The sequence below is a fragment of the Lingula anatina genome, chromosome 3 (genome assembly GCF_051362555.1).
Source record: "Lingula anatina isolate TDL-2025a chromosome 3, LinAna3.0, whole genome shotgun sequence".
Lineage (NCBI taxonomy): Eukaryota > Metazoa > Brachiopoda > Lingulata > Lingulida > Lingulidae > Lingula > Lingula anatina.
Genome location: NC_141769.1, coordinates 20,136,453 through 20,160,774, shown reverse-complemented (window position 1 = coordinate 20,160,774; position 24,322 = coordinate 20,136,453). Strand labels below are relative to the sequence as shown.

At 34.1% G+C, this 24,322-nt stretch overlaps 4 protein-coding genes across 6 annotated transcripts in view; 2 read left to right on the top strand and 2 right to left on the bottom strand.

The window, feature by feature from the left end:
* Nucleotides 1-794, bottom strand: part of LOC106160503 (uncharacterized) — a 67,079-nt gene extending 66,285 nt beyond the window's left edge. For both annotated transcript variants that reach the window (XM_087007831.1, XM_087007832.1), the window contains exon 1: nucleotides 668-794. In XM_087007831.1, coding sequence (XP_086863957.1) covers nucleotides 668-763 — 96 coding nt within the window. In that variant the 5' untranslated portion in view covers nucleotides 764-794. The remainder of the gene's footprint in view (nucleotides 1-667) is intronic.
* Nucleotides 1-20,952, top strand: part of LOC147763043 (RNA helicase MOV-10-like) — a 296,407-nt gene extending 275,455 nt beyond the window's left edge. Inside the window, exons 1-6 of one of the 2 annotated variants that reach the window (XM_087007837.1) lie at nucleotides 11,211-11,343; nucleotides 16,058-16,522; nucleotides 17,139-17,315; nucleotides 18,070-18,158; nucleotides 18,662-18,777; nucleotides 19,124-20,952. In XM_087007837.1, the coding sequence (XP_086863963.1) occupies nucleotides 16,094-16,522; nucleotides 17,139-17,315; nucleotides 18,070-18,158; nucleotides 18,662-18,674 (708 nt within the window). In that variant the 5' untranslated portion in view covers nucleotides 11,211-11,343; nucleotides 16,058-16,093 and the 3' untranslated portion in view covers nucleotides 18,675-18,777; nucleotides 19,124-20,952. Of the gene's footprint in view, nucleotides 1-11,210; nucleotides 11,344-16,057; nucleotides 16,523-17,138; nucleotides 17,316-18,069; nucleotides 18,159-18,661; nucleotides 18,778-19,123 lie in introns of those variants that run through there. The other variant, XM_087007838.1, reaches the window with a different exon arrangement.
* On the bottom strand, nucleotides 877-4,256 carry LOC147763044 (uncharacterized). Its single transcript, XM_087008728.1, has 7 exons — nucleotides 4,018-4,256; nucleotides 3,193-3,272; nucleotides 2,696-2,822; nucleotides 2,179-2,416; nucleotides 1,510-1,592; nucleotides 979-1,077; nucleotides 877-882 (listed from the first exon to the last, which is right to left on the bottom strand). Exons 2-7 carry the CDS (start codon nucleotides 3,264-3,266, stop codon nucleotides 877-879), a joined length of 627 nt encoding a protein of 208 aa, XP_086864854.1. The 5' UTR covers nucleotides 3,267-3,272; nucleotides 4,018-4,256.
* LOC106158205 (28S rRNA (uridine-N(3))-methyltransferase) lies at nucleotides 4,281-10,884 on the top strand. Its single transcript, XM_087007835.1, has 11 exons — nucleotides 4,281-4,431; nucleotides 4,866-4,893; nucleotides 5,365-5,475; nucleotides 5,756-5,847; nucleotides 6,696-6,766; nucleotides 7,135-7,274; nucleotides 8,265-8,395; nucleotides 8,655-8,724; nucleotides 9,221-9,422; nucleotides 9,732-9,879; nucleotides 10,269-10,884. The coding sequence occupies exons 1-11, from the start codon at nucleotides 4,396-4,398 to the stop codon at nucleotides 10,332-10,334; spliced, it is 1,095 nt and encodes a 364-aa protein (XP_086863961.1). The 5' UTR covers nucleotides 4,281-4,395; the 3' UTR covers nucleotides 10,335-10,884.
* Nucleotides 20,953-24,322: the final 3,370 nt, after the last annotated feature.

Below are 24,322 nucleotides of genomic sequence, written 5' to 3'. Positions count from 1 at the left end.
TTCAAACCAACAACAGACCCCATTGCTCACGTCCCTCTGGCATGAGGCTGACCACTAAGGCCCCTATTTTACACAGACCACGAATCCCACGAATCGCCAGGAATTGACAAATATCAGGATTCGTGAGGATTCGTGAAATTTTCTGGTCTAATTCGACATGCTCACGATTCAGTTATGATACAGGTGCAATAGTGTTACGAATATTCGTGGGATTCGGCTGGAATTGCACGAATATTGTCCAGAAATTCACTACGATTTTTTGGAATCGGGAGTTCGTGGCCAAGACTTTGAACAGCTCAATTTTTTTGCCACGAATTCCCGATTGATCAAGAATTGCAAGAACTGACTACGATTATATATGAATCTGTTAATAACTTCACGAACTGATTACGATTCAACCACGAATCCTGAAATTTTCAATTCCTGGCAATTCGTGGGATTCGTGGTCTGTGATAAATAGGGGCAACAAAGTTTTTGCCACCAATTCTTGTTGGTCAAGAAGTGCAAGAACTGACTAAGAATATATACGAATCTGTTAAGAACTTCACGAACTGTTTACGATTCAACCACGAATCGTAAAATTTGTCAATTCATGGCCATTCGTGGGATTCGTGGTCTGTGTGAAATAGGGGCATAACATCCCCCTGGCAAGAGGCTGACCACTAACCTGTGTGTCCACATTGACCAGCTGGGCTAACCAGTATAAACCATTGTCTGTGATACGTGGACAGTTCATGATGGCAACTCTCTTCAGCTTAGCCATTTTGTCCTAAAATTGAAATCGTTATTATTTGCCTTGTTGGATTTATCAATATCAATATCAGTAGTATAATTATATATTGTAGTGTGTTAGCATATATGACCTGATACTTAGGTTTACCACTGAATATAAAATATATCATTTTAAAATCAAAAATACAGCTTATACCAGCTTCTTTCTCTAATAGTCTTTGTTTTAAAAAAAGAAAAGAAACCTGCCTTCTTAAAATTGTCACACATCTTGAAGAATACGTCTGTAAGGCAAGCATCATTCACAAACAAGATGGACTCAACCTCTGGTACTTGGCTGATGTAGTTCTGGAGAGAAAATGTCAACTTACAAAAGGAAAAACAGCTTTTAGTGAACTGTAGGGCCAAATACATCAATTCCAGTGGGACCATTTGTGGTACACGTATTCCAGAGATAAAAATATCCAGGTGTCATCCACAATTTATAAAAGAATGTTTAAAAAAGTTCTCAATATATAGGTTCCTGGAAAAGCCTCTTAACACTGCAACTGAATGGCTATAACATGCGTTTAAATTTACATTAGCAATACTAGGAACTAATTTTTTGAGCAGGGATGGGAACTGTATTTCTATCTTATTGAAATAAGACAGAATGAAACATTACTTATAAATAAACAAATTTACTTATCTAAAAAGAAAACAAGAACTGTTACGATACAGTCAACAACATAAAGCAATAATTACGACATTACAATCATTGGCCTTCATTAAAACACTTACAAACAGCTCCACAGTATCATAACAGCCCACCCTTTGTTGTCGAAGACTGTCTGGCAGGGAGCAGTTCCTGAGAATCGGGAGTTCTATAAAAATACAATAGAAATTTTAAAAATTAATTAAAAACACTTTGATTATTAACCAAATAATTGCTTGCAATCCATTACAACATACCTGATGTGTTAACTATCACGTACATGTGTTAATTCAAAATCGATCATTTCATTTATTTGTTTGTTTATACTGAAAATATACATCTAAAGATGAATGTATATTGTAAGATCTTTTTTCTCACTCAGCTTTTTGTTGTGCAGTTATAAATCAATGTGTCACAATATGACTGCCATATTATGATGAACATATTTCAATAAGAAAATTCCTAACATGACAAGCTATCTAATCTTGATTATTGATTATCCTGATTATTGAAAACATAGTCACAATTTAAGAAATATCACTTAGGAATTTATTATATTCACCAATTTAAAAATAAACAGACCAAGTATTGCATTTCAATTTGTTATTCTGCAAACTTTTTTTTCAGTGCTATCTTTATCATAATGGTTAAGACACTTCTTTAGAGTCTAAGAGCAATTTCTCTCTCTCTCTCTCTCTCTCTCTCTCTCTCTCTCTCTCTCTCTGATTATATTACAATTAATTCACCAATCCTACCTTTTTGTAAAGTTACTAAAATCATCAATTCCACAAGTCCTGAAAGGTTCTTCTCTTTTGTGGACAGTTTTAAACACTGGCTGACCAGGGCTAGGACACCAAGTGGGTAGTCACTTAACTGAGCATCCACCTCTATAGTACTTTTCCCACTGGTTTGAAGGACCACAACATGATATATCAATGCATCTCTTGTATCTGGGCAGCTAGTGATTTTACTAAGCCATGCAGGCAAAGATTCCTTAAGAAAAAAAAAATAGATAGAGGCTCATCTTGCAACCATCCCTATCAAAACTTTTATCATGATAAATAATCTATTGTAGTTATCATAATGAAAAATGTCCACAAACCAGGTATTATATATAGGTATTTACAGGAAAATAAAGATTTGCTTGAGTGCAAACTGGCACATTTCAATTACTCAATGCACAGAATAACTTGATATTAACTTTAGGCCTTACAATGTACATTAAACCTTTACAGAGCACAATGTCATGGAATTTTCACTTATTATCCTTACAGAGCTATCGGCCACAAATACTATAGTTTTTGTGCGTTTTTTCTTCTTCCAATTTGGCACTTGTTTGGGTAAGCTAAAATAGACCAGCCATGTCTTGTCTCGGACCTCCACTGGGGTTGGAAGGCCACTGAAATAGTGTAATATTAAGATTAGATCATCTTCTCTGTATCTTTCTCTTACACTCTCAACGACTGTGCCAAATTTCATGGAGATCCAAACCGTAATTTTTAACGTCCATTACTATGTTTTAAAGGACTGGTTTCAAGTCTGTGTGTAGCCACCTGTATATACGGTATGTCAATTACCAAGTGATTCATCAGAACCCTGCAGATGTGATATAACTATGCAAATATTTTTCCATGCTCTAATAGTTGCATGCCCAGTATTATATATAGGTGTAACAACCTTTAAATTAATTATTTTTATTTCATATAGATGTCTGACAAAACATTTTATCTAATATGCATATCTGAATATAACTCAGCTAATTTACTTACTTGTCTGTTGATTTGGCTGAACTTTCAAATGCTGAACCAACACAATATGCATAATGGCCTTGACTGAAATCCATCTCTCACTACAAAAATAAAATTAAGAGTTAAAAAATTAAATAATGTTCACAATAACAAACCAAATTATAGTCTTGTTTACATACATGTAAATACTGGTGCATGTATTATATACGGGGGCGTCTCGATAGTCCGAAGGTTCGTTGGTCCGAAGGTTCATTGGTCCGAAAAGTGGTAACATTTTCATCGATTTTTTAATCAAGGGTTCATTGGTCCGAAGGTTCTATAGTGAATATTTGGACCAATGAACCTTCGGACTATTGAACCTTCGGACTATTGCTACGGCCCCTTATATACATTCTAAACTGCTCAGTTAAGTCATTATAAAAGTTGTAAAAAAAGTTGTGTATAATCTTTATTAACACTGACTAATAAACCGCAGGCAGTAACAGCTTCCACTGCCTGGATTCATATAATCAGGACAGAAATCATGAACAGACAAAAACTCACTATCAGACTCATAAAATCCAGTACAAATAATTTGAAATAAATAATTCATCACTCATTCGAAATTTAAAGCATAAAGCCTCTGAATTTCCACCATACTGTACGGCGGTATACACCCCGCCATGAAGATGGTACGAGGTGAAAAAAAGAACGGAAAATGGACATCAAAAAGTGAAACTATAGTATTGATTGTAGAGTAAATTTAAATTCTCCAATGAAAAATTATACCCCTGATAACACTACACATATCTGCAAGTCAAATGTACCCACTCATATGATACGTAATTGATAACAAATTATCTTTACCTGGCCGCAACCTGACGCAGAGGACAGCGCCACGGTCAGAGAAAATGGGGTCACTGAAGATGGCAACGTATTGTTGATCGACAAACCGATCGAAAATCTTCAACAACTCGTGAACAGTTATCTTTGCAGTATTCAGAGTTTTGTTTCTACAATCATAAGACCTATTTGCACCCTTTATAATACTGAATTCTTAATTCGTATGGTGTCACATGGGTTTAAACAATACGTCGATCAAATTTCAAGGTATCTATGGACTGACTGCGGGTAAATAAAGTAGCCTGTCTTGGTTTGTACACCGATAGATGTCACTGTTTGTAAGTAGGTCAAGCTAGGATAAAACTGTGTCACATCGTGGAGAGACAAGGTGCGTGTTGTGAGATGGATTCATTTCAAGATTACAAGAAGTCGACAGAGGTGATGATAATACTAAATCGTCATTGAATTAAGTAAAGAGCAGTGTTTTGTGTTTTGATGCTTCCATCTGTTTAAGCTTGTGTATTGCGTCAAAAAATCATGGTACATGTACTAAATAAAATTCGAAGTCCTTCGCCCTCCCCCCCCCCCCCCCCCCCGCACCCAGTCTTCTTAATCAGTTTTGAGCACTCATATTCTCGTTTTATATGCATTTTGAGAAAATACCCAGAATAACCATCGAGACAAGCCCCAACAAACATGGCAGTTGTCTATATTATTTCTTTATTTTTTATTATTTGTTTATGAATTATTGGTATTATTATCATTTTTTTTTTAGCTTATTTATTATTGTCTTTTTATATTCACTTTAATGGCTTACTGTGATGATCTGGGCTAATAGTGATTTATACATGTGATCAATATTCATTTTACAGCAAATAAACCACAAAAACTGGAAAGAAAGTAAGTCAGCTTTATACAAAAGGAGCAATTGTTATTTGGTTTTATGGCATAATTGGGCAATAATTGGCAATGAATACATACTGTTAATGGTTATGTTTGGATTATTATTGGTAGTTGAAGATGTCCAACTTGCTTGTAGAAGACAAAATCATGTTATTACAGCCATTTGTAGTTATAAATCAAATTGCAAACAACAGTTGAGCAACCATTTTGTATGAAACGTCTAATAATGTAGGGGCCGTAGCGATAGTCCGAAGGTTCATTGGTCCGAAGGTTCATTGGTCCGAATGTTCACTATAGAACCTTCGGACCAATGAACCTTTGATTAAAAAAATCGATGAAAATGTTACCACTTTTCGGACTAATGAACCTTCGGACCAATGAACCTTCGGACTATCGAGACGCCCCCATAATATATCATGTGACTGTAAGGTAATATCACTGTAAACACTGCACTGTTAAATTAAATAGTAAAAGCCCAAAGAAGAAAATGGAAGGAAGAAAAACTGCTTAGTGAATTAGAAAAACATAAGAAAAGGAAAACTGATGACGATCCCAAGAATAAAGAAAAGAAAGAAGAAGGTCAGTGATGTTGTACAAAGTGTTACTATAATTGGTGTTAGGTGAGAAAATATGTCTCTTCGAATTACAGTAACTTTCATTTTAATAGTTGTATTTTAAAAAAGTATTAAAATGAAATATTTCATCATTTGTTTGATGTGATCCAAGTTACAGTAAGTTATGGTTGTAGCATTTTAACTGCTAATTTGCCTTTAGTCTATACAACTATGTTCATTATGATAATTTAGTTAAGTACATATGTATGTATGTATGTATTTTCTGAAATTTGCTTCTCTATCAGATGCCATAACAAGGACAGTCAGCATTGCCTTGCCTGGGTCCATCTTGGACAATGCCCAGTCCCCAGAGTTGAGGACATACTTGGCAGGACAGGTGGGAAATTAATGACAATTATATCAAAGAAAATTCTTGAGGATTCTTTTTATTGTCAGTGTAATTTAAATTTCTTTATTTTCACTGTTTTAAAAAATTGATTTTAGATATTCTGTGGGACGCACAGAGATTTTTTAATGGAATGTGTGCCATAAAAGAATTTATAGTTATAATTATTATTTAAAAAAGAATGCCTCTTAAACTTTGTGTTGGTGGCAGCACTGCTCATGATGAGCTTAGTTCATGAATGTACTCTTGAAAGTACAGAAAATATGAATACTTTCTCTTGTTTGCTATTGTGATGAATGTTTTACATGGATGTTAAGGCAAACACATTATTTTTCCCTGATGTTGGTTACAATATATAGGTTTTTGTTACTGATCATACAGGTTTATGTGTATGTGTGTGTGATATATATGTTGCAGGCCAGATTGAAATCCAGGCTGGTGTAAAATCAACCATAGTCAAATTTTATTTTCAGATTTTAATTGGGCTTATTCAGGATCAAAACTCCAATTTGACTTAGGAAGATTTAAATCAGGTGACAAATGTAATCCTGACTATTTAATTGTTTATGACATATATATATTTTTAACCTCATACCCAGGCGAGAGTCCTGCTTTTTTCCATTCACTTCTTATGATGTTGTCTTTCAGGTGCCCACTTCATTATAGTGGCCATGAGTACAAAAGATGGCGTGTATCCTATATAATCTAGTTGTTACATTTCAGGAAGAATTTGCGAAAACAAACATAGCATTTGAAAATAAAATTTGACTATGGTCGATTTTACACCAGCCTGGATTTCAATCTGGCCTGCAACATATATATATATACCCTGGTTGCAGATAGCCAGAGCAGCAGTAGTCTTCAAGGTGGATGAAGTGATCATCTTTGACGAGACGGGATCAGCTGAAAAGTAAGAAATAGTGGCAGTTTTTAAATGCAATACAAATGCCTTGCGATAAACCCACATTTATTACTAGTTGCATAGCTAGCATGTTTATTTCAGAAATATTTATGGCAGGGAAGCTTTTTTGCTTTGTCTGTTTTGCTGTTTATATTTTATTCAAGATTGAAATAACATATTTTGTTTTATTCAAAGTGAAATTAGAAATATAGAGAGAGATTGGCATGTTATTTTGGTCTGTAAAAGAAATTATATTATTTTAATAACAGTACAAAAGCATCTCATTGTATTTTGTGTCAATTCTCATCAATACTGCAGCTGTGATCTCCTCATTTTAAAATCCCCAAATGCAGCTAGCTTTGTTATATATATTTCAGTACAACCAGTGGTTTCTACACGGGCGTAGGTAAGAAGGGACATGCTAATGTCCAGCTGGCCCGTATACTGCAGTACCTGGAGTGTCCACAATACCTGAGAAAGTCCCTGTTTCCACAGCACACTGATCTACAGTATGCAGGTCTGATGTTATTCCTCTAACCATTGTCTCTGGCTGTTTTATTTCAGAGTAGTGTTTTAATTATCTTGATTGGCAAAGTGAGTCTTTGTATTCTGGAGTGGAGAGCCTTTCACTAAAGGAAAAGAACTGAAAGCAAAGACTGCACAGAAAGTTAGCAGACTAAGTTTTAAAAGTTACCTAAAGTTTTGCTTAAAGAATTCTTCATTTTGAACCAAATAATGACTTAAAAAAAACAGTTTATTTGCATGTCTGTCAGTTACTAGTATCATGTAGATTTACTGCAGTGTAGGAAGATCATTATCTCTTGTTGCAAAGAATCAAGCCTTACTGTTTTCTGCTGCCCTAGATGCTACATAACTACTATCAGAATGGTTTTTAAAATAATGCATAAAATCAAAATTGCCAAAAAAAAAAAAAAAATTACCAAATGTATCTGTGCCTGGATGTTCTGAATCAAAAAGGTGTATATAAAATTTAAGATACATATTAAGCAAGTGTAGATTTGAATTTCCAGTAACGCATATAAACTACTTCTGCTAGTTTTTATACAACTGAAATAAAGTCAGCATGCCAATCATAAATCAAATTAATCTCTAGTTCAGCCAAAAATAGCTTTAAAACAGGACCTTCTTCTAAACTTTGGTCATAAATTGACCTATTTTTCTGACTATCTAGTTCATAAAGGTCAGCTAAAGACAAAGTACTGTGTGCACATTGCAGTATCATCACTCTCACTCTCATGAATGGATGTATAGCTGTGAGTGCAAGTGCATACTTTTTCAAAGAGACAGCTGAGGGATATTTATAGCACACAAAGAAAGCACAATAATCTGTCCATATATCATTTTTTGGAAAATATGAAATGATGCCATTTGATATTTCTTTAAGTTGATATGCTATTTGAAACTATACAGTGGCATTTGGCCGGGTTTGTGGCAAAAGTTTGATTTCAAGTGCATCTTTAAGTTTGCCAAATATTTCTGCTTCCAGGTCTTCTGAATCCTCTGGACTGTCCCCACCACATGCGGGCAGAGGACGAGTGTAACTACAGGGAAGGTGTGGTGCTGGACAAACCTGTTAAAGAAGGGAAAGGATCTTATGTTAACATTGGGTTAAGGAAGGTTTGTGACTCAGAATGATAATAATATTATATAAATCAAGAATATTCACAAAGGAACTACACACTTAAAGTTCACCTTAACTTTTTGACTAAAACTCTGTTTACTTTAGTGACTCGTAATTAAGATTGAATATACAGCAGTCACTTTAGGAATTAAAGTAATTGTTGAGCCAAAACAGCATGCCATTATTTCCATGTTATAAAACAGCTACTCTGTTTCCAGTTGTGTGTTGTTCCCTACAGATGTTGTACATTTTCAGGAGTGTCAAGTGGATTTACAATTACAAACTGGTGTGAGAGTAACTGTGAAATTAAAGTCTACACAATCAGGTAATACATGTAAGACTTGAATCACACTGATAATCTGAAGTCACTGATTTGACTTTATATTTGTGAAAAATCATACAGTATTTCTAAGATATTTTAACATAGATACTTCCTCTCGCATTAAACTATGAATGGAAAGAAGTTATCATTAGGATAATACAATATTTGTTATAACTATAATTATATATTTCTTTTGGCTGTATTCTTTTGCAAAACAAGACAAATTAAAATGATATTTTAAGATTTTGCCTATGAAAATAATTTGGGTCTCTTTCCGGGCAGTAGTAAGTTACTGTCAGCAAGATTGCTTGATGGTGGTTTAAGCTGTTTGGAATCAGATGAAATTTTTTTACAGGGAAAATAATTTTTATATCTTATTTTGAATAATAATCTATTTCTAACACATTAGTTTGAAGTATTTTAACAGAATTGGGTGTTTGTAAAGAAGATACTGGTTTTATAGTTCAGTTTTTGGTTTCAATTCTTGCGTCTTACCTAGATAAAAAGACTCTGAAAGGCAAAGTCGTCCCACCTTCTGTTCCAAGACAGAAGGAGGACCTTTACTGGGGATACAGTGTGCGTCTAGCTGACAGTCTCAGCTCTGTGTTCACAGAATCTCCCTATGACGGTGGATATGATTTGATGATTGGGACTTCAGAAAGAGGGGAAAATGTGGACACTCTGAAAATGAAGGATTTTAGGTGAGATTCCAGATTTTGGAAATGCTGCAATTTATTGTTTTGTTAAGCTATCTGTAAATAACCATTTCTTTATTATGCCAACAAATTAGCCATAGCTTGTTGTTAGATAGTCACATAAAGTTTATGATTTGCAAGAAACCCAGATCCAGTTTTGCAAATCATCCTTCACCTTGAATTTGAAATTATTCAAAAATTATAGCTGTATCGGTTTGGGATATGAGAGCACAGAAATATAATACCACATTCCTCAAAATCACATTTTCAGCACCCTGTGATTACTCAATTCCCTGGTCATTCTCTATATTCCAGACACTTACTAATAGTATATGGTGGTGTCCAGGGTCTAGAGGCCAGTCTGGAGGTGGACACTAAGTTGGACATAGAGGACCCTAGTTTACTGTTTGACCATTATCTTAACACATGCCCTGGTCAGGGGAGTAGGACTATAAGAACTGAGGTAAGTTATGCAGCAGGGCTCTATGGACCGTTGTAATTGTGCCTATACAGCAGGACTAAGCAGAGCTCACAGCTGGCAGATTGCCCATTTATGATTTTTTTAAATTTTGTTAAGTAGATTTGATGGGTGAAATTATAATGAATCACAGCTCCTCAAATTTGCCCTTGATTAGATGTAAATTTTAGCCTTAAAAATGCATGTAAAATACTTCTTAGTAAGAAAACCTATACTTTAGATGAATAAAGTAAAATTTTAACAATAAATATAGAGAATCCATGGAGTTTCACAAAAATTGATTACACCACTTGTTTAAACCAAGCGTAAAGATCTGGATAAATTACTGCTGAAATTCAGTTTATACCTATAGTGTTGTTTATTTATTATTTCAGGAGGCCATTTTGATTACCATGTCAGCGTTACGACCGCACATTCAAAGGATTTCATCCACAAGCTGACATAACCACACCTCTTTAAAACTTTAGAAAGGTTCACAGTTGTTTGAAAAAGTTTTTATTTCAAAGACTTACTTTTCAGAAGATGGAAAAAGAAAAGTTGATGTGTTTCATCATCATATATATGGCAAAGAAACATTATTGAACAGCAAAAGTGCACATGGACAACACGACAGATAGCTTATTATTTTTATCATTCACAGCTACTCAGCAAATTTGAAGTAAAACAAACAGTTTGACACTCATAGGGTGTATGTTGCTGATTACACACAAAAAATGAAAAATCAGTAACTGTCATAAATTTGAAATACATTGAGTGTCTGTGTTAAAAGAGAAACAACATTTTATTTCGTAAAGATTTTGAAGGAATGTAATCGATATAGATATGCCATAGAAATCTATAAATCAATATATTACTTCATTTTTTCATTATAAATTAAAGGAATAACAAATTGGATTGGTGGGAAAAGTGCCATAAAACAGGATTTTCCTGGGGTAAACATCAGCTTTCCCATACTTACCAGTGGTTAAAGAATTTGTTGCAACATTCAAAGTTGGTTGTTTTTCATTTCTTAAGAGATTATTATGGTGGGTAGCCATACATGAAGGTCCACATGGTCCGATAGCAAGCACAGATTTCAGAATAATTGCGCTAACTGCTTTGTTGGTGCTACATGGATTTTATATTTCTGTCTGTTGTTAACATGTTTATCATTCTGAGAAGCCATGCTCTTCCAAGAGTTTAATTGCTATTGATTGTTTACAATATATTTATTGTAGAATTTTGAATCCCATATGAAGAATTGTTATCCCTTTAATATCATTCATATAAAGACGGTGACAGGGCACATTTTGGAGAACTTTTTATTATAACATCTGAAAAATCTGAAGGGATCCAGTATGACAAACCAGCCCTTCAGACGTAATGATTGAAAACTGGTCACCAAGATTGTCACAATTTGAAATCTCAAATATGAACATTACATCCGGCCAAATTTATTATCTAGGCAAGGTAATTTGCACATAAGACAATTTTTTCCAGCTTTTGGATCGAGTGCATTTTTATGTACAGACACAGATGTGTCTGTACTTATAGCCATCACCTGCGTCTGTCGTCGTCGCCGTGCACTTTGACCACCGATAACATGATAAGTGAAAAACCGTTTTACCTTTTGGCTTGAAACTTACAGAACTGATGAGCTTTCATAATATGCAGGTCAAGTTCGAAAATCAGCATAATATGGCCATCTATATGGAAGTTATGCTGTTTTTTCACTTTTTTCAGCATATATGCAACACCGATAACACGATAAGTGAAAAACCGTTTTACCTTTTGGCTTGAAACTTATGGAACTAATGAATATACATAATACGCAGGTCAAGTTTGAAAATCAGCGTGATTGGACCAATTTTATGGAAGTTATGCTGTTTTTTTACTTTTTTTAGCATGTATGCAATACCGATAACGCGTTTCAAGGAAAATCAATTGGCCAATTGTCTTGAAATTTACAGGGGTGATCAGTCTTACTGAAATACAGATGGAGTTCGAAAATAAGCTCCATTGGTTCAGTTCTGGTGAAGTTCTGTCTTTTTTGTAAATAAGTGTTTTTTCCTTTGATTTAATTCTTAGGCATGTTAACAATCTCATCTGTGAACTAATTAGATATGTAAAGGTGTTCTTTTGACATTTTCTGCATCTTAACAATATTGTTAGTTGATTATATAAAAAAGATGGTAAACTGTAATTGTGTAATATAGTGTCAAAACATGGAAATAATAATAAACTCATATCTTTACAGTTTGTCAGATTCAATCATTCACCATGTTCAGAATCTCAGAATGGAGCAAACTGGACATTTAAAATTGTTCTATTGATATTTTTCCTATGTCAACAATTTTCTCAGTTGTTCATTTAAAAATGACAGTAAATTCATTACTTTGTTATATGAAAAAAAGGTGTTGAAAATGGAAGAAAATCAATTCAATACAGTTATCTCTTGTATACAGGTACATTTTGGCATTTTGAAAGTGTGACTCTGAACTTCCATGGCCTTGAAGACCTTTCCATGTCACATTTTCTGTATATCCATGATACTTTTATTTTATTATTAAAAATTGATGGTCATTATGTTATATTGCATAAAAGTTGAAGAAAACCCTATTTTGGAAATGGCTGCCGGAATGACCATTAAGGAAAAACCATGTTACTTATGATACTCAAACTTACTGAAAAGTTTTGTAAGACTGACGTGCAGTTTGTGTTGGAAAATCAGAGTGATTGTTTTCTGTTCTGGAAGCAATGCAGCTCTATAGACTGCTATATGGGGCTACTGTTTATGGATGGTGGTAATTGTCCCTTGGGGTAGTCACAAGCTAAATTCAGAGCTATAAAATCATTTGCCTAATTAATTTCCAAGTGCCCATTAAATAAGATTACATAAAACACACGTTGAGATTTCCCAGTAAAGTCCCATAGGTTAAGCTCTCTTAACTGTGTCACATAATTAGGAATCTGTGATAATTATGCAGGTAAATGTTGTTTAGTATTGCAAATAAGTTAACAAAAGAAAAAAATATATTTGAATAACAGTGCCTTATTATCCTCAAACACATTGGGGTTATTCATATCATTTATTACAGCAAGATTAAAAGTTTGAATAGCAGCTTTAATGGGATATTTTTGTTGTGTTTTCTTTTTAATTTATTATTCAAACACTGGCATTTTCAGCTCCCATTCACCTGAAGCTCTTCACATTCTCTGTATTTCCAGTTGCATTGGTTTTTATGTCTTTAAACATTATGTAATATTATTTTATGCATTGTCATCATTATTCAAATATTGGGATTTTCATTATGTGAATTTGGTCCTGAAACTGTAATCTTATTGCAGGGGTGGATTGAGGCCGTCTTCTGGGTCTTTCAGATTTTAAAGTTCATATTGATGGGTATCTGTTTTTTTCTGTTGGAAGACCATCAAAAATGTAGGAGGGATCAACAAAGATAATTTGGAATACTGTCAGAAAATATCTCTTTATCCGCTCCTGTTATTGACGATGTCACCTGTTGTGCATGATTAAAATTCAGTGTTGATTGACAGTGCTATTGTAGGCATGATTTATTATTGCATCAAAATGAACCATTTTCTGCATTTTTTCAGCATATATGCAGCACTGATAACACGATAAGTGGAAAACCATTTTACCTTTTGGCTTGAAACTTACAGAACTGATGAATATTCATAATACGCAGGTCAAGTTCGAAAATTGGCTTGATTGGACTATTTTTACAAATTTAAAGTTATGCTGTTTTTTTCCATTATTCAGCATATATGCAACACTGATAACACATTTTAAGGAAAACCAATCAGCCTTTTGTCTTGAAACTTACAGGAGTGATCAGTCTGACTAATATACAGATCAAGTTTGAAAATAAGCTTGATCAGTTAAGTTTTGATTAAGTTATTAGCCTTTTTGCATATAAGTGGCTTTTCTTCAGATTTAATTCTTAGGCATGTTAACAGTCTCAATATGGAACAAATTAGATATGTAAAAGTGTTGTTTTGACATTTTCTGCGTCTTAAAAATATTGTTAGTTGATTATATAAAAATGACAGTACACCTTTTATTGTGCATTGTGTAATAAAGTATCAAAAATGGAAGGGAACTCATATCATTGAAGTTCGTCAGATTCAATCATTCACTAAGTTAAGAATCTCAGAATGGAGCAAGTTGGACATTTAAATTTGTTCTATTGATATTTTTCCTTTGACAACATATTTTAATTGATCATATAAAAATGACAGTAAATCGATTATTTTTTTTCATGTAAAAAAGGTATTGAAAATGGAAATAAACTCTTTTTAATACAGTTTCTCTTGTTTAGATTTTAGGATTTTCAATGTGTTTTTGAACTCTATGGGCTAGACACATTTTGTGAATATCCATGATAGTTTTATTTTATCATTAAAAAACTGATGGTTATTATGCTGTTAAGCATTATGTAATATTGCATCAAAATTGAACAAAACCCTATTTTAGGCACTGCCTCCTTAGTGACCGTGAAAGGAAAACCATGTCACTTGCTCTTTTTACACTTAAAGGAAAGAAACATAGGACTGAAATACAGCTTCAGTTGGAAAATCTGTCTCATTAGTTAATTTTCTGGAAGTTATAGAGTTTTTTGTGAAAATTTTTATCTTTCACATACTGGAATTTTCAATGTGGGACTTAGAGCTCCCTTGGGCATGAAGCCCAGTGGTAATCACCTTTTTTTAATGTCCATGTTTTTAATAGTAAATATTTAAAAATTGGTGGTATTTATACAGTTAATCATTATGTAATTTTGCATCAAAATTGACAAAAAACCTCTTTTGTACACTGCCACCATTAACGTTATAGAAAGAAAACTGTTACTTTCTGTTTTTTCAACTAGTCTTACAAGAATGATTCTTAGGATTGACATGCAGCTCATATTAGAAAACCAGCTCTATTAGATTATCACTTTTATTAAATTTATGCATTTTTTGTGAAATTTTCATTTTTCTCATTTTGGCACTTTCTAAGTATAAACTTGAACTCTGATGGGCCTGAAGCCTTATGCTTTTACTTTTGTCGGTGTTACCTGTTGTGCATAATTTTAAAACATTTGATGTTGACTGTGCAGTTAAACATAATGTATTATTGTATCAGATTTGATAGTCTCCTATTTTGTGCATTATTGTTTTGTGCATTTCTTAAGGGTGTGACTTATGGGCCTGAAGACCTTTGAGAGGGTCAGTCTGTAAATTTCCCTTGGGTCTCACTAGGCTAAGTTATAAAGTTATAAAGTCATTTGCCTAATTAATAGGCCATTAAATGAGATTACATAAGGCACACTTGTTGATATTTCCCTGTAAACTCCCAAAGGTGAAGCTCTCTGCTGGATTAATAATAAGGAAGCAGTGATAATTATGCAGGTAAATTTTGTTTTATATTGCAAATAAGTTTTTAATATATATAATTATAATTATAATAGTTTTTAATATATTTAATTATAATAATATGCCCCCAACAGCCATTATAATAAAAATGATAATATGAGTAATAGTAAAGTTTTAATCTGCCAGTGTGTGTGAGTGTATGTGTTATGAAATGCATTAAAAGGGGAAGGTACATTACTACCTTGGGCTTAAATAAAAATGAAATAAGACTATGACTAAAAGAAAAGTGAAGTTGAAAATTGTGGACAAAAGTACTAAGATTAACTATAATATTTACAAAGGTGTTTGAGAGTCTGGTAAAATGATATACATGTAGGACTTATTCTAAAAGCTTTTTATTGACCAGTGATTTCTGCTTCTAAGATTTAAGTAAAATAAAAAGTAATGCAATTAATGAAACATTTTTACTGCTATGGATGTGCCCAGAATTATTCCTTCAATAATTTTAAATTTGACAAAAGAAAGTCTTTCTTTTGACTAGGACTAGGTTTTGACAAGGATCAGTTTTTTTTTTTGGTAGTTCTATAAGCTCTGGTAAAATTGCAAACACTGAAATACTTTTACATGTGGTAGTAGAGATTTTGTACTCAAGCATTGACAAAATGTCTCTTTCATCTCTTTTGTACATATAATGGTGAAATTAAAACCTTTTGAACCTCATAGTTATTTAGTTTCTTTGATAAAGAATAACTTCATTTATATATTTATACATGTATATGAAATGTCTCATCATTTTAATGTCTTACAGGACTCTCACTTTTAGAAAGATACATGACCTACTGTGATGTGTACAAGAAGAGGGGTGGTTCGAGTCCTGGCTCAGATGACGACGATCAAGATGTACTGTACCAACGTCAAGGCCATTACAACCCATTTCTCGATCCTCACAAAACTCCTCAAAAACTACAGATCACATCCTGCTATCCTCAAGCTTCCAAACGATCAGTTCTACGACAACGAGCTAGAAGCCTGTGCTGACCGACTTGCCAGGGAGTCCCTCTGCAACTGGGAAGGTTTACCAAAAACGGGGTGTCCCTTTGTATTCCATGGAGTGGTTGGGGAGGACATGAGGGAGGAAAGGAGTCCATCATTCTTCAATCCAGAAGAAGCAACTATTGTGTTGGGATATGTGGAGAAGCTACTGGAGGCCAGAGGCATCCGAGTCTTGCAGAATGAAATTGGAATTACATGTATTTCCCCCTACAGAAAACAAGTGAGGGAAATATGACAGAGCTTATTCCATGATGAATACAGGCAACCCCTCCCCAGTCCCTCTCCCTTTTCAAGTTACTAACAACAGTTTGCAATATCAAATCGGGCTTCACGCCAAATGCCAATTAATTGAAGCTGCCTAGTAAAACTTTGCAAATTTGTTTACAATTATTAACTGGGCCTTTTTGCTGAGTTAGGGCAATAGATTCTAAGAATGTGGCGTAGCTCTAAAGAGCCAGTAGTCAACATTCTTTAAAGGTCCAACATTCCATTTACCTTAAAGTACAGCCACAATACATCTGAGTTAATAGTATGTTATAGATATGTTAGGCTTATGAAAAGTCCTACTTTAACTACAGAAGTGTACATGTGATCAAGTATAAAGAAAAATTTTAAAAATTAAAATTAAAATTGTGGTGGGGGGGGGGTTTCGTAGGTTTTAAAGAACTGCCACTTTTGCTGGGAAAAGGTCCACTGTGGGTAAAATTTGATCTACATGTAGGTACATGAAGTTTTTATGGAAAAAGGTCCACTTTTTCAGAAAAAGAACCCCCCTTTTGAAATTGCTGGTTACGGGCCTGTAAATGCACAGACATCCCTTTTTATTCTCTCCACAGGTTCAAAAACTGAGGCAACTGCTGTTCAAGAAAAACTTTCGGGACATAAAGGTGGGCAGTGTGGAGGAATTTCAGGGTCAGGAGAGACGGGTCATCATGGTGTCCACCGTGAGGAGTAACCCCGATTACCTGGCTCTGGACGCAGAGTTCAAGCTGGGCTTTTTAAAGAACCCACAGGTCAGTCATTTGTACACTTATGCATGTGGACACACAAACTGGGGTAGAGTTAACACTGCCCAATTAAGCCAAATGCTAAAACTGACTTCAATTGGCTAAACAAAATAGGGTTGATTTGACTTATTTTAGTCAAATTTAAACCATTTTGGAGAAAAAAGTGATGAAAAAGTAGTAATTTGGCTTTAGAAAAAATTGCTAGTGCCACCTCAGCATATGGTAATAACTTGATTTTTTTCAGTGGGGGGGAAATCGTGAATTTTACAGATGCCGTATTTTTTTAGGCCATTAATTTTTAAAATTTTAATACTCCTACCCAATTCCTATTGGATGGTCACAACAAAATAAAAAAAGTAAGCTACTCTATAGTTCTAATCTGTGCAGTAAGAGTATCACTAATACTATATACTTTATGTGTTTATAAAGGTATACATTTGAAAGTTTGATAATTTTTGCCCATTGAAAAGATAGTGTCATTACCATGATTGTGCTGTGGCATGTGTATATGCGTGAACACATAATTCATAAGACTTTGTACATATGGATGTGCACACACATATTTTGAAATGTAAGGTTATTTAAACAGCTATAGTCCATACTATTTTCATCACCATTTCTTTCCACTATGGCACTGCAGAGACTATGCCATGTGATGCGGAATTCACAGAAGAGATATGAACAGTTAGTCTCAGACTATACTGTCTTCAGTGTTCACCCGCACATACAGTTACATGTGGGATTAATTTTTTTTTTTCAGAGGTTTAATGTGTCGATCACAAGAGCAAAGGCCCTATTGATTGTTGTAGGGAATCCGTTTCTTCTTTCGCAAGATGAACATTGGAACAGGTGAAGTGAATTATTTTAATTTATTTGATCAGTAAGCAAAAAAAGTTCAATCAAATTATAAGACTTTTTCAAACCAAACACAAATCAGCCATGTTAGGTTCAATTTTTTTTTCCTTTATTTAATCTTTATTTAATCTCATTGTTTCTAAGAACTCTTGTTCAGACAGACAGACAAACCAACAAAAAAAGAAATGTTAAGGATTTAATAAAGTTCATAAATTAAATTTTTAATGTTTGTTCAGACAGACTGACAAAAAAACAAAACAAAGAGGATAGAAAGATTAAAAAGAGAAAGCTATCATGTTTTAGTTAAGACAGACTGTTAAATGAAAAAAAAATAGAAAAAAAAAGAAAGTTAAAAAACATGTAAATTAAACTCCAAACTGACAGACAAAATAGTGTCTACTAGGCAATTCTTTCTTTTATTGTGAATGAAAGTCCATACAGAAAGACAAAAGAAAGTAGGCAATTCTTTCTTTATTTTCAACTTCTCTTTGGTTTAGTTTCCTTAAGTAGTGCCTCGAGAATAAAGCGTACACAGGATGTGACTACAATGACCCTATTGATCAGCTCGACGATGTCGTAGAGAGGTTTGCTGCAGTGAATATTAAGCAGTCAGGTACGAGCAGGATTTATTGCAATCAATTTCTCTGTTGAATATTTTATTTTCTCAGATTATTGGCTATAAATAATCTAAATCATTAGGACTGAAAAGTCAGAATTTCAAATAAATTGCATGCACATGTACTATCCACTAGCTGTCATCTTGCATTTTCATTACTTAAAGTCCATTTTCAAGAGCAACTATTTTCTTCTTGTCTGTCGTGTTATTCAGACGTACCACAAGTAATGTGTCCAAGATTTATTGATTTTAATTATTATTATTATTATTATTATTATTATTATTATTATTATTATTATTACTGCACCATTTAAAATTTTTTGGGAATATATTATTTTTCAAGATGTAACCGTGGATGTCAGCCAGGTTCAGTTGCAAGAGGACCCCGAGTGGAGAGGAGAGGCCTAATTTTAACTCTGTATTCTCAACTGTATTCTCAACTCAGATTCTTCTGTGATCAAGAGGAAATGCAAGATCTTTTACTAGGGGACCCTGAATTTGAAAATCAAAATATTATGACGAATAAGACATGGAGGCTAGAGAAACTGGTATAATATAATATTGTTGACCACGATATAAAGCTGCCTCATGTATATTAAACTATGACATCTACCTGTAAACGCAGACTTATCAAACCTTGCAAGTTCATCTTTTTTTCTGGAGAATGGTACATTCAAGTGACATGACGTTTATTATGAAACAGTTGAGGATATTACTTACTTAAGCCATATTTTATGGTGCTTGAAACTGTGGGCATTTTTTGTCACTTGATTTTAGAGAGATTTTGATAGATATCATGTAGTCAGATTAGGTACAACTCTGTTAAAGAACTTGTGAATCACTAATTGTATGAAAATAATCAAAATTGGGGTTTGAATAATGCTTCAATAATTGTCTTAGTCATTTTGACTTGAGCCTATTTTATCTGTGAATATCAAATTTTAATATTTTTAATAACATTTTATCAGTATATTTCAGATATGCTTTATGAAAAAGTTTTAAATTGACAGGAGTATTTTTATAATAAGTCAGTTTTAGAAATCAAATTGATTCTATACTAGTGAAAATGTAAAATTCCAGAGTATATTTTTAACCAATGTTTTCTGTAATGTATCATACAGTGTGAGTGTGTTTGTTCTCACCCTATGGGGAGGCAGAGCCTTCAAACTAACTATTCCTTGCACTTGCTTTACTAAATGTTTGAAGTTGGTTTGTAGTCTAAAATCTGAGCCTATAAAGACTTAGCTGGCTAAGTTGCACTTCACAGTTGTAAGAATCTTACAGATAGCCTAGGTCAGAAATAACTGATAAGTTGCAATGACTCACTGTAAAAAAGGTTGGTAGATTGCATGAATCTACATGTATTTGTGGTCTAAATTTTGTCTTTTATGCATATGTTTAATGAGAATAGCATCCAAAGGTTAAGGTTGGGCTTTCACTACACCAATCCCCTATTCCCCTTTTTTCACTTACAAAATGGCAACAATAAAAACAGGTGCAAGAAAAGTTCTGATTTAATCAAAACTAGGGTATTGTTCGCTCATTAACCAAGTTATCAATTTTGCCTCATTTTTTCCAGTCTTTTTACTTTCTTTTCACTTTCCTTTGATTTACATTTTGATTGTCTTGGCAAGTCTTTTACTTGCAGTGGTGTCAGTAGCCCATTTATGTATATTCTACTCATCAACTGTGGACCAATCATTCTTAAAAAATTGTAGTTGTAAGACAATATCGCAAAGTTGACTTTGTATAGTTGGCTATCCAGATTTAGCAGTCTAAGCTTAATTTTTTTGTGAAACGGTTCCCTTTTTTCAATGAGCCAGTATACAGTACCTAATCAGTATTGAATTTACATATTTTATCTTTATCAGCACAATAAGAATCTTGCCATCTACTTTGAATTTTCATTGTTATTAACATTTTAGAATTGTTATGGAATTAAGCTAATTATGTTATCAGTAAGAACAAGATGTTATTATAATGATACATTTATGTACTGTGTAGATGCCAGTGCACTACTAAATTATGAGGAGAAATTTTTAATATTTTTTGGGATGGAGGAAACACAATTAATGAGGTTTTGGGGATTATCTTAATTTTGTGCAAAATTGGGCAACAGACAATGGTTATTTATGTACTGAAAATATATCAATAAAGCAAAAAAGAATGATAGTGCTAAGCTTTGTGGTGGAACCAAAATTTTAAGAAACAGATTTTGTGGGGTTGCAAAATATCGTGTGTATCACGTCTATAGACCTAGCATTATAAAAAGCCTTATAATTCTTGCAAGTGGTTTCTTCTTAGTAATTTGGACATTTAAGTTAAATTGAGGACAACACCGCTTCACTAAGAAATGACGTAAAGTCACAAACTACAACGAAGATGGACTGTGAATTATACAAAAGTAATGTCTGATCGGAGAGTGGGGGTGCATTCGAAACACATGACCATTTGTCACTCTTACGTAGTTTTTTTTTTAATTACACATACACCATAATAATAACTTTAGCTAGAAAACACATTTTGTACGCCTAGTTCTAAGGACATAAGCCTACGGATGTATCCAATATATATTAGATGGGGTTGGGGTTTTTTACCCCTCCTAAAATAAATTTTAAAACTCGGTCAGAACTTATAATTTGATATTAAATAACTTAATTATAAATTTATAATTGTATACATATGCATTTAAAAAAGTCATCAAATCACGTTCCAAGACCTAAATATTTTCATAATGTACGCCTTATGACACTTGATAACGTTCACGCGATTCAGATGAAGACAAAATGTGTCAAAATATCTGAAATCGATATTGGGAAAGGGTTTAAGGGAATGATGTAAGGCACATGAGTAAACTGTGGTCACATAAAGAGATAATTCTAGTTTTTTTATGTAATTATGCAAACATTTTCCGACTCATGCATGCCTCAAAGTATGGGAAGTTTAAATATTTTAAATATCGAAGGCTTTAAAAATATCCTATGTGGATAATATTTACACGTTTTTAATACTAACAAAAATTAGACTGCTTTAAATAGGTATTACGGCATGCACGTTTATTTTTGACAAATTTTGTCTTCAACTTCGGTTGAATTTTTCACAGTGCCTGGTAATGAATGTTTGCTAATTGCTTTCTAAGAGAATGCAGTTTTTGCCGTTTAAAAAATTTGACTTTTCCCTGTCACCATTTCGTCTAGCTAATCGTGGATGTAACTGAATTAAAGATTCTATCAATGGCTAAAATATTACAAAAAAACATCAAACAACTGAAAATAATGACCCGCGACAAAAGACGCCCTGAAAAGTTTCTTTTTTCAATTTTTAAAAACCGGACGACACCTCGAAGGTGGCCGCATTATTGCGTTATTCAAAAATTTCTAGTTATTTTCGGAGACGTTAAAACGTCAGATTTAGTTGCTAGGCTGATGTAAGTAAAGTTTCACTTGGTCAAACAATTCTTACGTTTAGTAATATAAAAAAGATAAATGGGCCTACACATATACTTGCATTATCTTTATAAAAAATCTTTTTCTGTTTCTGCTCAACTCATAACTCATGTTACTGGTGTGGGAGTACTGATAACCTGACGCCATGAAGGGAGACGTCAGTTGTTAATTATTACCTAAATCAGTAGACGTTTTGAATATAGACATATACATTCACTCGTTTCTTCCTCAAAAATGCAGTCACCCTACGCCAAATTACAGTATCCACATTTTGGATCAGTGTTCAAATACACGCACACTAAAGTAGCCTGCGAGCAGTTCACAGCTACCAGCTTAACGGACATCGTACCTATAAAAATTTTAGGGAGAAGGTATGTTGCTCAGAAATTTTCATCAAATTTGCCTGCACATTTCACAGACATTGCTTAGAACTTATTACTCTTATTATAAACAAACTGACAGGCAGAATAATCAAAATATAAAATATAAAAGAAAATGTATATGTTGATAAGATATTATTACCAACTTTGCGCATCACTATCAAAGGCCATCCCCTTTGAACAAGTTTGACCATTGGTGACAACAAGAACGCCAACATGTGACTATACGTCAACAAAGGTATAAAAGCGCAAAATTTTAAAAGTGCGTTCACTCAACAGCGGACAGATCTAGAGCAACAGGACGGATGCCATGTGCTGCGCCCTGTATCAAGCACAAAGGACACGGGAGTCGACTCCCATTTCTCCGAATCTTCTACTCATCCTACGTCAACGCATCGCTCTTCGACATATTGTTCCCTGCACATGCAGACGTCTAGACGGTGGATTCGGCGTTGCTCTTAGCTGGCCAGCTAAAATCTTCGCTTCTCCCCACGAGGAATCGTCGCTCGGTCATCTTCGCAGGATACTTCACCTTTTTGCTGTCGTGGGCTGGAGTCGTAGTGTCATTGCATATTCCCATGCTTTCCAGGTTTCTTTTTATTACAGGTCCAGGAAGCAGACTGCAAACTGGTGGGCGCCACCTGTGGGACTTCGACTACACTCCTTAAGGTATGTAATCTTTTTTTCTTTTTGGAAGGGGGGTTTGAGAAATGAAAGAAATCTAATCTCGTTTTTATTTCTGTTTACAGGACATAGAAGATGATGGGCGCCACCTGTGGGACTTCGACTACACTCCTTAAGGTATGTAATCTATTTTTCTTTTTGGAAGGGGAGTTTGAGAAATGAAAGATATCTAATCTCGTTTTTATTTCTGTTTACAGGACATAGAAGATGATGGGCGCCACCTGTGGGACTTCGACTACACTCCTTAAGGTATGTAATCTTTTTTTCTTTTTGGAAGGGGACTTTGAGAAGTGAAAGAAACCTAATCTCGTTTTTATTTCTGTTTACAGGACATAGATGATGGCGCCACCTGTGGGACTGTGTCCGGAACCACGCAATTTTAGATATAAACGTAATTTAGACTTGAGCTCGAAATGCGGACACCGTTGGATACTTTAGTTAGGATAACGCTTTAGTATATAGCCTTCCAGATTCGCGGTCGAAATCTTTACGTCTAGACGCTACAGAGGAAATCCACACTGACAAAAATGACCAGTTTCTATCGTTTAATGTGAACTCGTTGCCTGCTCAGGTACATTCTGCCCTCTCTCTTCAATATTACACACTTTTAGTACATACTCCAGCCAATGGCTTCATGCACTTCTTATCACTGGCTTCTTAATGCGACAGGTACACAAGCCTTACTCAGCCTCTTCAAAATTGACACAATGTATTATGGAGAATAATAAAAGTTATGACTTGAAATTATAGACATCGTCTATGAAATATTAAATGTCTCCGACAACCTGTGGGACTTCGACTACACTCCTTAAGGTATGTAATCTTTTTTCTTTTTGGAAGGGGAGTTTGAGAAATGAAAGAAATCTAATCTCGTTTTTAATTCTGTTTACAGGACATAGAAGATGATGGGCGCCACCTGTGGGACTTCGACTACACTTCTTAAGGTATGTAATCTTTTTTTCTTTTTGGAAGGGGGGTTTGAGAAATGAAAGAAATCTAATCTCGTTTTTAATTCTGTTTACAGGACATAGA